This window comes from Cuculus canorus, chromosome 5 (assembly GCF_017976375.1).
Source record: "Cuculus canorus isolate bCucCan1 chromosome 5, bCucCan1.pri, whole genome shotgun sequence".
Lineage (NCBI taxonomy): Eukaryota > Metazoa > Chordata > Aves > Cuculiformes > Cuculidae > Cuculus > Cuculus canorus.
Genome location: NC_071405.1, coordinates 58,246,639 through 58,258,034, shown reverse-complemented (window position 1 = coordinate 58,258,034; position 11,396 = coordinate 58,246,639). Strand labels below are relative to the sequence as shown.

At 38.6% G+C, this 11,396-nt stretch overlaps 1 protein-coding gene across 3 annotated transcripts in view; it reads right to left on the bottom strand.

Annotated features, from left to right (window-relative positions):
* Nucleotides 1-5,466: 5,466 nt before the first annotated feature.
* Nucleotides 5,467-11,396, bottom strand: part of GPR176 (G protein-coupled receptor 176) — a 39,757-nt gene continuing 33,827 nt past the window's right edge. For all 3 annotated transcript variants that reach the window (XM_009564676.2, XM_054068177.1, XM_054068178.1), the window contains 2 exons: nt 10,144-10,396; nt 5,467-8,456 (listed from right to left, as the gene is read on the bottom strand). In XM_009564676.2, coding sequence (XP_009562971.1) covers nt 7,349-8,456; nt 10,144-10,396 — 1,361 coding nt within the window. In that variant the 3' untranslated portion in view covers nt 5,467-7,348. The remainder of the gene's footprint in view (nt 8,457-10,143; nt 10,397-11,396) is intronic.

Sequence of the window (11,396 nt, the reverse complement as noted above, 5' to 3'; positions counted from 1 at the left end):
CCTGTGTTCTGATTAACTCGTAAAAGCTATAAAGACAGTTACTGGCCTCTACAGCTTCCTCTGATAACCACAGATGTTAAAATCTGGTTTTTATTGGCAGTAAAAAAATTGCCAGAAATAGTTTGAAGAAACAAATGCATCTTGTTCAAAATAAGGTTTTGATTGACAAGGGTTTTTTTTTCCAAAATCTTAACTGGTAGACAGCAAATACATGCCCTAAACAGCGGAGGTTTTATTGATGCTTATAGTGGATGGTATTTTACCATAATATTCCTGGAAATGCCAGTAAGAGAACAACTACAGAAAATATGCTAGTGAACCACCTCTATTTTATAAAATCACAGAATGGTTTGGGCCAGAAGGGACCTTAAAGATCATCTGGTTCCAACCCCCCATCCATGGACAGGGACACCTCCCACTGGATCAGGTTGCTCAAAGCCTCATCCAACCTGGCCTTGAACACCTCCAGGGATTGGGCTTCCATGACTTCTCTGGGCAACCTATTTCAGTGCCTCAATAACCCTATAGTGAAGAATTTCTTTCTAACAGCTTTCAGCTTAAAGCCATTACCCCTCATCCTACCACTGTACTCCCTGATAAAGAGCCCCTCCTCTCCTTTCCTGTAGGAAAGCCTTCAAGTAGTGGAAGGCTGCTATAAAGTCTTCTCAGAATCTTCCCTTCTTTACGCTAAACAACTCCCTCAGCCTGTCCTCTAAACTTAGTCCTGCAATTGCTAAGGCAGTGCCATTGTGGTGTTTGGAATACATAGCGCTTTCCAAATGATGCGGGTCATGATTTGAAGCAAGACCAGAAGACTGAATGTTTACATCCACAAATTGAGTCCTTTAGGCCAGTAATGACAATGAGAAAGCATAGAGTGAACAGTATCATTCAGAGCTAGCTAAACTAAAATCTGCCTTGTGCTCTCTTAAGACTTAGATTAACTATGAGTAATGAGGTATGGAAATCAGGTGTGTATAAGTACCCCAATTTCTATTTATTTCTACAGTACAGTGTATACATTTAATGGTTCACAAACTCTGACTTGCTGTCAGCTTCCTGTATCACAGACCATCATGAACTCAGAAGAGCGGATGAAAGGAGAGTGTCCAGCTCTGTGTTTGGTAACCTACTGACATAAATCTCTTAAAGTGGTGCACGAATAGGCTCCCTACTGCTGCTTGTCCACAGAGAAAGCCTTCCCTGAATTTATGAGGTGGTCCCATCCAAGATGGGATGGTGGCTTAGCAGGGATATATCAAACCACAGCTGATCGTATCATCAGTGAGTATTATCAATGTAGGTCTTAATAGAAGACCTACAGTGGAAAATAAGAGGTTCAAAGTGTTCATCTCAAGTCCTGCAAATTGGACCTTAACAGTCTTCCTCTCTAATAAGAGGACTGAACATTATTAAATATTAGAGAATCTCAAATATTTTTTTTACAGGGGCAGGTTTATTTATAATGAAATTTGAACTAGAAAAGGGTGTGATTTTCTTTTTCGCCTTTCTACGAATAGGTCAGTTTTGTTCTATGATAAACTAGATACTGATTTGAATAAAGAGGAAAAAAATACGTTGAATAGGAGAAAACTCTTATGTCTTGAAAGGGTACAGCAAGAAAAACACTTTTAAGATGTACTTTGCATCCCAAAAGTTATGTTTCAACATGGTGAAGGTACATTTAGACAAGCTGTCTTGGTACTGAGAACACAGTCACCATAGGAACAAAATTCACTTATTCTTTTCCTCCTAATCCAGTAAAGAAGAAACAGAAGTGAGGGAGAAAAATGTGGGGAAATTCTTCCATTACTACCACTTATAATCATACTTCTCTGCTGAACAGCATCTTAGTGCACAAATAGGTAGCCAAAACACTTCTATTGTCCCATGCAGGCTGGAGGGCAAATTACCAAGACCTGCTTTAATGCTTGCTAGTTATTAGTCTTCAATATTTTTAATATTCTTTCATGTACTCACCTGAAGTAGCTTTTCTTTACCACAGGCAGTATTTTTAAGGGACCTTGTTAACAGTTCCAGTACACTGATTAGGAAAAGGACAGCTCATTTTCCTTATATTAATTCCCATAGATGTTACAGGAATAATCAGATGCTTTTCTAGCAAAGGACAAATAGATTATTATTATTTGATTGGTATGTGCAAAGTCAAGGGCAAAAAGCCAGGAATTCTGGGCCATATTCCAAGTTTTCCAGAAACCCTTGGTGAGGATGAGTCAAGATCTGCAGTGTGCTCCATCAGCAACGGTGGTACAGCCTAGTAACCTGACAGCTGAAGAGGAAAAGCTGAACTAAAATCCTAAGTCCAGAGTCAATGGTAAAACTTCCATCATGTTTAACAAAGCCAGGTTTTCATTCTTTGGCTTGGGAAAGGTCCTTCCTCGACAAGACTGTCTTCCACGCTGCCACACCTTCTTCTGCTGGCAAATAGTAGAATTTAGGAAGCAGGAGCTCAAAATGGGGTGTGTCTTGCTGAAAAGTCTCAGTGCTGGGGGGGTACAATGAGTTGGAGTCTGCTACTAGACCAAGAAGGGAAGGGCAAGGGAACCAGAAAAATTAGATCCTACAGGTGTCTAAGCATCTTCTTCTGTGGCTTAGGATGTGATCCAGTTAAAAACAAAATAGAGGGTTTTCTTTTACAGAAAATGGAGGCAAAGAAGATAGAATACTGCTTAGGTGAGTACTGTGCACAAAGGTATTTTTGCAGTAAATCACCATTTCAGCGCATTATGTTTAGCCCAGGGGAACCTCAGGATGCAAAAGAACTGCTGTGTAGAGAAACCCTGGTTTGCATTAACAAATGGGTATTCAGAAATCGGATCTGACTTAGTATTTCTTACGCTTTCTTTGAAAAATAGTCGCTTTCTCCTCACAGAGAAGAAACAAGAACTGCTCCTATGCAGGTGCAGAGGGGCTCTCACTGAGATGAAGTCTTCCGCATCCCATCCTTGTATTGTCGCCCCTGAAGAACGCAATCAGAAAAATCAGCCTCTGTCTACTCTTCTCCACCTTCGGCTGGTTTAGCAGCTTGAAAACAGACCTAGAACAAAGATGACTTTGGGGTGGTCCTTGCTGTTCCCCCTCTGTGTTCTCCAGAGGGAAGGAAGAATCAATTTGCTCCTGGAGTGCAAACATCTGCATCTGGAGTTCTGCAATTTTCTACCTGATGTGTTCTGTTTTGTTGTAGGGTTTTTTCCCTAAACTGTCCCTGAATTACAAATTACTGAAGATTGCAGTGGCTGACCCTGAGGTCCCAGTGTGATAGTTACAGTCATCATTATAATTAGTTTAGAAATCCTGCTGATATCCCTACTTTGGCACAGAGACAGTCCCTCCAATTAAAATAAGAAGCAATCTTTTTGGAGAGATAAGAATGTTTAAGTTTGAAAGCAATGACTTCAACCCTATCTTTTTTTTTGGGGGGGGAAGAGGGTGAGTCCTCTATAGCCAAAGAAAGGGAAAACCCCTAAACCCATTATCTCATACTGACTCCTATGTAGGTTACAGAACAATTACACAATAAATTTTATCAAACAAGATTAGAAAGCAGGGATATTGCTTTTTTAATGTTTTCATTCTTTATCTAATTATGCAGGGCAAGGGCAGGTGACATGAGAGGAAGTACCTGCATTTTGTGGGCCATGTAATCACCTCCAGAGCTGGTTATTTTCACAGCAGCTTATGGGACAGCTCCTGTTTAACTGGAACCAGCTGCTAAATCCCAGTCCTGCTGATCTGGAATCACAGACTTTGCTTTCCATTGTTCAAGATATAGCCCACCAATACAAGAATATTCTCCCAGGAAACAGGGAGCAAAATAGAACAAAACTCACTACAGAAATCCAGACAGCCTTTTCTACAAAACATTATCTATAGGTGTACTTTAAAGTATTTTTAAAACAAGAACAAATGCATTCATTAAGTTACTGCAGCTTAATAGCAATTAGAATTGTTGAAGAGCAGAATACTCAGGGAGTTTCTAGAAAACAACTGGTTTTCTCTGGAAGTTTATCCCATTGTGCAAAAGACATTGTTGCCAAGTAGCCAACCACTGCAGACGTATTTAGTGCTGAAGGACTCTGAGGGTTTTTTTTCTCTTTATTTTTCAAGTGGTGTTTCTTTGAATTTAACAACATTTCTTTAGGATATCTAGGAACAGTAAATTGATATTGTCTCCATAGTATTTTCATCCTTTTTAAAAGATTTGTTCCATTGTTCAATATGTGCTCCATTTTCTGTTTTTCAACTTTCCTTCCTCCAAGTTTACTGTCCAGTAGCAAGTTTTAACCTTTAACTTTAACAAGTCTTGATTTTCTTTTCATATGGGATGCTGGGGGACATTTGTAGGAATTGTTTGAACAACAAACCACCAGACAACAGTAATGACTCAAAGTTACCTCTGTCTTGGATGAAGTAAAAAATCAAACTCTACAAGTTAAATAGATCTTAGTTAAATAGATCTATGTATCTGGCATAGAGTCTCCTGAACTACTGTTTTCTGATGACATTTCTAGCAAAGAGGCCATATTATGAATTTTACAGAGATTATTTTTTCTATCAAAAGATATGCTTTTGTGTATTTTTTAATTTCCCTTACACATTCACATGGATAAACTGTTGAAAGAAAGACTAAAATAAAACATTCCCAAATAATTCTTCAGGTATGGAAAACCACCTTAATTAATATCTTGGTGAAAGATGTCAATGTCTTCAGACAGAATCTGCTAAAAATATACAAACAAGTTTTTACGGGTGTCCTCTTTGAAAGAAAAAAGACGTTTTTGTCCCTACAGTGTAAAACCACCACAAACCCTTGGCTTTACTGGTATGATAAAACTAAACTATATGCAATTTGGCTCTTAGAATTTATCACTGGCATTTCATTCAACACAAGAGTAGAAAGGGACGGAACTTAAGATACTTTGTTTTCCTCAAAGGAGTTCAGATCTGAGTTAATATTTACCCACATTCATTATTCAGAGGGACTTTAACCAGTATCTGTATGTAAGTGGGCCATAAATATTAAATTTAATCCAAAATCATAAGGAAACTATAAATCCTTCTTTGCCTTTGAGGTTTTCAGGAATTTTTGAATGGCATCTATTCCTGGTAAAACAAACACCCTATTAAATTATGTTCTACCAACACTTAAAAAAAAGAAGAGTCTGCTATGGTACTTCTCTAAATCAGCCAAAGAAGGAACACCTTCTCCTGGAATATTTCTTCTGTCTGATTTCAAGCGAGCTCTGTCTGCCTTCTCATCTCTGTATCTAAGAAGCAGGGCAGCCGGGGTTCCCTCCACCCATCTGGACCCACTGAAGACTGCTCCTCACTCCCAAGCTGAGTGGGAATAGCACTGAAATCAAAGAGGAAATGGGAAAAAAAAATCATTTACACAGTAATTTATAAACTTTTTTTAATATATTTTTATTAAAACTTTTGCTTTTAATGCCTTGTAAAAATCCACCACCTTGGAGCTACTGAAAGCTGCTGACTTTCTTCAAACACGTCAAAGGAAGAACAGGTACATCTCTAATTTCTGCTTCAGCAGAACTTTTTCTCACTTTTAAAATTAACCAGTTGGATTTAGTAAGTTACTGTGAACTTGGCAAGATTCTTTACCTTTGTCCTTTTCAAAGTATGCTTTACTTCCATAAGCAGGCAGTAACTACGGATAAAGGTTCAGCATGCACCAGAGGGCTGAAGTACAGGAGAACCACAAGGGAGTACACAGATGTTACTAAATTGTGCTTTTAAGGAACTACCCACAGAGACAACAGCGAATGCATTTAAGGAAGAAGGAAAGACTACTTGCAACTGAACAAGGATTAAAACGTCAGGGTTACAACAGCTTCAGGACATCTGACAGACACAAAAGCTACTTCAGGTGAGTACACAAAATTCACATTCAGAATAAACGAGACATGTGATGACACAAGGGTACAACATACAGTACAATGCCTGAACTCTCACAAAAAAGGCTGGTGTGCTGGTACCAGGGGGGCATGACTGATGCACTCATGAATTCAGCACCAGATTTGAGAATCTTATGTTCATACACTGGGTGGTCATCTTTGTGAGATGAGCGGAGTAGAAAGGTTGGTATCTGTATCTGTGAAGGTAGAAGGAAATCTCCCTATCTCTGACAACAGTAGAGCAACAGCATTAAGAAACCTTTTTTGGGTGAGTCCGTTATCAGCTTCTTCACTCAGCATTCTACTATTGCTACATGGTCTACCACCTTTGGCTCATTGTTTTTTTCCAACAAGAAATCTTAGATACCTAGGTCTCCCCAGGTTACTTTCCATTTTGACGTTAAAGCAATATCCTAATGGAAAATCAAGTCTTATTCTCATATCTACTACCATTCTTGACCCATTTCTTTCACTTGCTAGCTTTCCCGTAAGGAAACAGCAAAGTGCAGTAGCAATGAGTCTATTTTACAGTTGACCCCTTCGTTACTTACACAACACATACATTACACTGTTGGGACATTTGTATATGCCCTTTATCACAGGATCAAACTGTTCTTTCTATTTATGCCCTTGGCACATACATACTTGTTTACTGGAGTCAGGATTTGTCCTGTATGGTCTCCAATCCAGTTTTTACTTAAAACTAAAAGGATGTAAGGTTTTTTTGAAATAAAAATGGTCTTTCTCAGGTTTGACACACATGATGATTTGGGTATCCTTGGCTTTGAAGTTTTAAACCAAAAATAGTAGTTCGAGTTTTTAAGAAGTTCTGATGTTTGGCAGAAACTTGGTAACTGATTTGTAAAAAAAGTCCAGCAAGTTGGGTTGTTTCTAACACTGATTTAACTGGGCTTAAGAGAAAATAGTTGTACTTAATAGTCCATCTTACTTGATTAATTAAATGTGCAGTATCTTGCTGTGTCCACGTACAGGACATTAGGATTTACCCATTTTGCATCTGTCTTCTTCTCCCTACAGCCTCTCCTATTAAGTTACTTTGATACCCAGTCTGTTTTAATACAACATGAGGTTTCCTAGAAAACTGATGTATTTCCATACTTCAGCTACACAAAGTGTTTCCAAAGCCATGTAAAATTTCTAGCAGTTAATCAGGCAGATATCACTGCAGGGATTTCACAGATAAAACTAATAATCACCATCATTTGATATACTGTTTTCATGAAAACAAATTAATAAGGAACACTTGTGTATATGATTCCCATTTGTTCGTTTGTTTAAACTACATTGGCACAAAAAAAAATTAGTCTGTAACAAATTTCAGCATAACAAAGATCCATGGGATCACACATACAATAGAATGTGACTTTCCTCTGTCACTAAAGCTCCCGTTCTTACTAAGAATCCACCTTGGGAAAGATACTGACTTTATTGTTTCTGCTGATTTTTCTTTCGGCTTTACTTTTAGGCTGTTTGGTCTGGATTAGCTCTTCAGGGGTATTCCCCAAAGGAGGCAGGAGCCGCTTCTTACTGTTTCGATTTTCTGAGAGCCACTGTGGAGGCAGCTCAAAGGGCCCAAAACCAAACTGTATGGAATATCTGTCATTTACCATATCAGCTTCTGTGGGCACAGCTGGTGCCACCTGAGCTGCAGAGTCTGCAGTCGTCTGTGGTATGAATTTGTGAACCAAAGTCTCTCCTACCTCTGAACTGGTGGTAGGAATTTCTTTCTGATGAAAGTCACTACAGCCAATGGATTTGGTCTCATTCTCCTCATCTTCCATTGGCTTGAAGATTTGTTGTTGCCCAATATGAAACATCTCCAGAAGCTGGCTCCCCGAGCGGGCACTGGGCTCCAGAGTAGCATCTGCAACACCACCCGAGCTGACAATGTTTCTCCTGCTATACCTTCGGTGCAGCTGTACTATTGTCCCCACTAAACACTTCCGTACAGATTTGTTAACAGTTAAAAATAACAAAGGATTGGCCAGCAAAGAGACTTTGGGCAACCAAATGGCAGTGAGGAGCAAGAAGATTGAAATATCTGAAATATTGAGTATGGTGCGGTAAATTACCAAAGTCACATAGGGGACGCTGCAGAAAATAAATATCATAACCATGGAAAGCAGCATGGCATGAAGCTCAGCTTCTCGCTGGGAGGCGTAAGGGATAGAAATTGTATTTTGAGGGGTCCTTAAGGCAGCTATGATGACTTTCTTCTTCTGGCTGGCACTCAGTGCCCTGCGAATAAGAATCATAAACAGAAATACCACAGCCACTGGTACAATCACAGTGGTGACGTTATAGACGACGACGTATATCAGGTGGCCAAGGGAGTAACTCCAAGATTCAGAACAGGTAGACATGGCATAAATATCAGACACATTGGTCAAAGCAAATACTGGAATGCTGGCCACTATTGCATGGGCCCAGATATAGATAACAAGGTCTCGGGATTTTGCATCAGATATTTTTCTTTCCAGAGGGTATAAAACAGAGTAGTACCTGTCAAAAAAAAAATTAAAAAATACAACTGATACAGTGCAAAGGGTGAAGTCTACAATGAGCATGGTACTTATGAGAAACTTCTCAGGAGCCATCTGAACATAATGCCCCAATTTCCTAACTGAGTGCCCACTGACTACCTGCTTATGAGAGAAAAAACGTCCCAAGGGTCTGCCTTTGCAGGTCTGTGCAAACTTCAGGATCACATTATTGGAGGTGAATAATTCTTTCAGTAATTGGGACTACAACACTTCAACTGATGTGAATGAACATTATTTTGAAGATTTCATCATTTACTTACTTGTACATTCGACAGTATTTGTACACAGCACAAAATTTCAGAAAACGTAGATATATTGCACTGTAAGGATATATTCACAGTTAATTTGAAAAGCTGCTTTATTATAGATTTTTGCTATGGATATTTGGAAAAAGCTCTTGGGCACAAACTATGTGTACCCATCTACTGGAAGTGTGATGGGGTTTTATTTTGCACAAGCTCTGGTTGGCGAGGCCCTGAGCAAAGGAGTCAACAAAGACTGAACATTCTGCGTGTACTAAAAAGTACATCTCTTACACGCACTACAAATTTCAGGCACTGATTCATTGTTTGCTTACTACTGTGGACTTTTAAGCTCACAGACTTTTCATGAGAGAACCATCCTTCTACACTAATCATTGTAAGTGGTAGCTGTTTGTGCTTTTCATGAGGAAGAATACAACATTTACTGGTGCAGGGCAAATGATACGCTGTTCCAGTCGCAGCGCTGGTGTGAATTACAGATAGTGATGCTGTATTTATCAAGACATTAGAGACATATCACTTTGTGAGGTATATGGTTTGTTTTTGTAGAGCTAACATATTCTGTGGTGCAACACAACAACAGACTAACAATAATTTTATCCAACATATATGAATTAACTATTTTTGTAATGTAAACTGTATTAAAACAGTACCTATACTTTCCTAAAAATATCCAGTTTACAGCAATTGTAAAGATGATAGAGCTGTGCATTTAGGTGGGATTAGTGACAGCTAATAATAACAAGCAAAATTAATGGAATCCAAAAACTTAGTCCAAAGGGCCACTGTTGTTTTAGACTGATCTTCTACATACAAAACCCCTCTGAATTAATTCTGGTTGTATTGTTATTAAAAACAAATGAACAAACAAACAAACAAAAACCAAAAACAAAACAAAAAAAAAAACACAGAAACCCCCCCCCCCAAATCTACATTTGACATTTGAAATTGATGAACAATCTCCCTCAGGCATTGGTAAAGTCATCTCACGGGCCATGGTTTTTAACTTGCACAGTTAAAAATGTGTATTGTGCCTGTATTCTGAAGTTATCTGGCTTCAAGTTCCATTACTGAACAAAAACTATTAACAAGAAGAAAGAAAGGATAAAAACTTCTCTGAAGAAAAATCTATAGACTCAAAATCCTTAATAAATGCCCAGAGATATCAGAGGAAACAGAAAAATAAAGGTACAGAGAAGAGTATTTATCCCAGTACATCCTGGAAAGAAGGTATGTACTGTGAGCAAAGCACTGGAATAAGATATTTTCATGTAACGGCATAATGCAACAATAAACAGCATTTACAAGACTAATACAAAAGGAAGAAAAAGGCTTCAAAGGGAGAGAGAAAAATCAAGGATCCTGGCCAATTTTATCTCTTACCTGTCAAGAGCAATGGCTGGAAAACTAAGGATGGTCACTGAGCAGAAGACTTTGTGCAGAAACTTGGCAATTCTACAGAAGAGCATTGTATAGATCCACCAGCAGCAGTGTGGGCTGGCACTAAGAGCAATGTCAAAAGGCACACAGACTAGGCTGGCACAGATCCCCGAGCAGGCCAAATTCTTAATGAATCGGTTTGTAACAGATTTAAGTACCGATGTTCTGCAAGTTGACCACAGCACCATGATGTTACCTGTGAGTAGAGACAGTAAGGATAAACAAAGCAAAAACCCAAATCAACCAACCAAGCACACCCCCCCACCAAAACCCAACCACTATGATTTTAACAGATCTGAATGTTCCCTAGTACTGCAAATAAAAATACGTGTTTGGGGTTTGCCAGGAGTCACTGATATGAACCATCACACTGTCCAAATTAAACTGTCTGTGTAATGGCTCGTCACTTTACAAATCAGATGACTCCCCAGCTATCTCCATGCAATGTGTAGTAACAAATGAATTTTAGAGGCCAATACCCAAGTATGATATTCAAACCATGGTTTTAGATGCTTTAAATGCATTAAATGAGCCAACCCGAGTATTCAAATATAGACATTTGCTAAAGTGCTCATAAGTTAATAACTAGCACATCACTGTTTTTTAAAGATAAAAATGAACTGTAAGGAAACATAAACATATAGTTTTAACCTGTTTGTTTGTAAGCACATCACAACAGCTTGCTTGTTTTTCCACTGGCCATTTCAATGGCACAGATGGGCCTGTGTGAAGCCACATCCAGAAGACATTTGTTTTATTTTTATTTTTTTTCTAGAGATCTTATCTACACATAATAACATGTAATTAAACAAACTGAACAGGCAAGAAAAAAAACAAAAAAAAACCAAAAACCCCCACACTTGATGCACATAATTTCACATAAGTAGACACAGAATGCAACGTACTGTTTTGGATATTCAAGACCTATACACTTGTTTCAAAAAGCACAAATGGATGGCAGTGAAGCACAAGTACAGAGAGAAACTAGCATTAGCTGAGACACTTTTTCCCTTTATGATTGTATCCTACTTTATCCAGATCTCAGAAAGAAATATCATATAACAGAGATAATTTTCCCATCACAAATTTCCCTGTGATTCTAACTCACACAGCAACAGCACAAAAATAAATGAAGCAATCTGTCCTTACCGCATGTAGATCTGGGCCCCTTCTATTGCATACTAGGATGTCAGAAA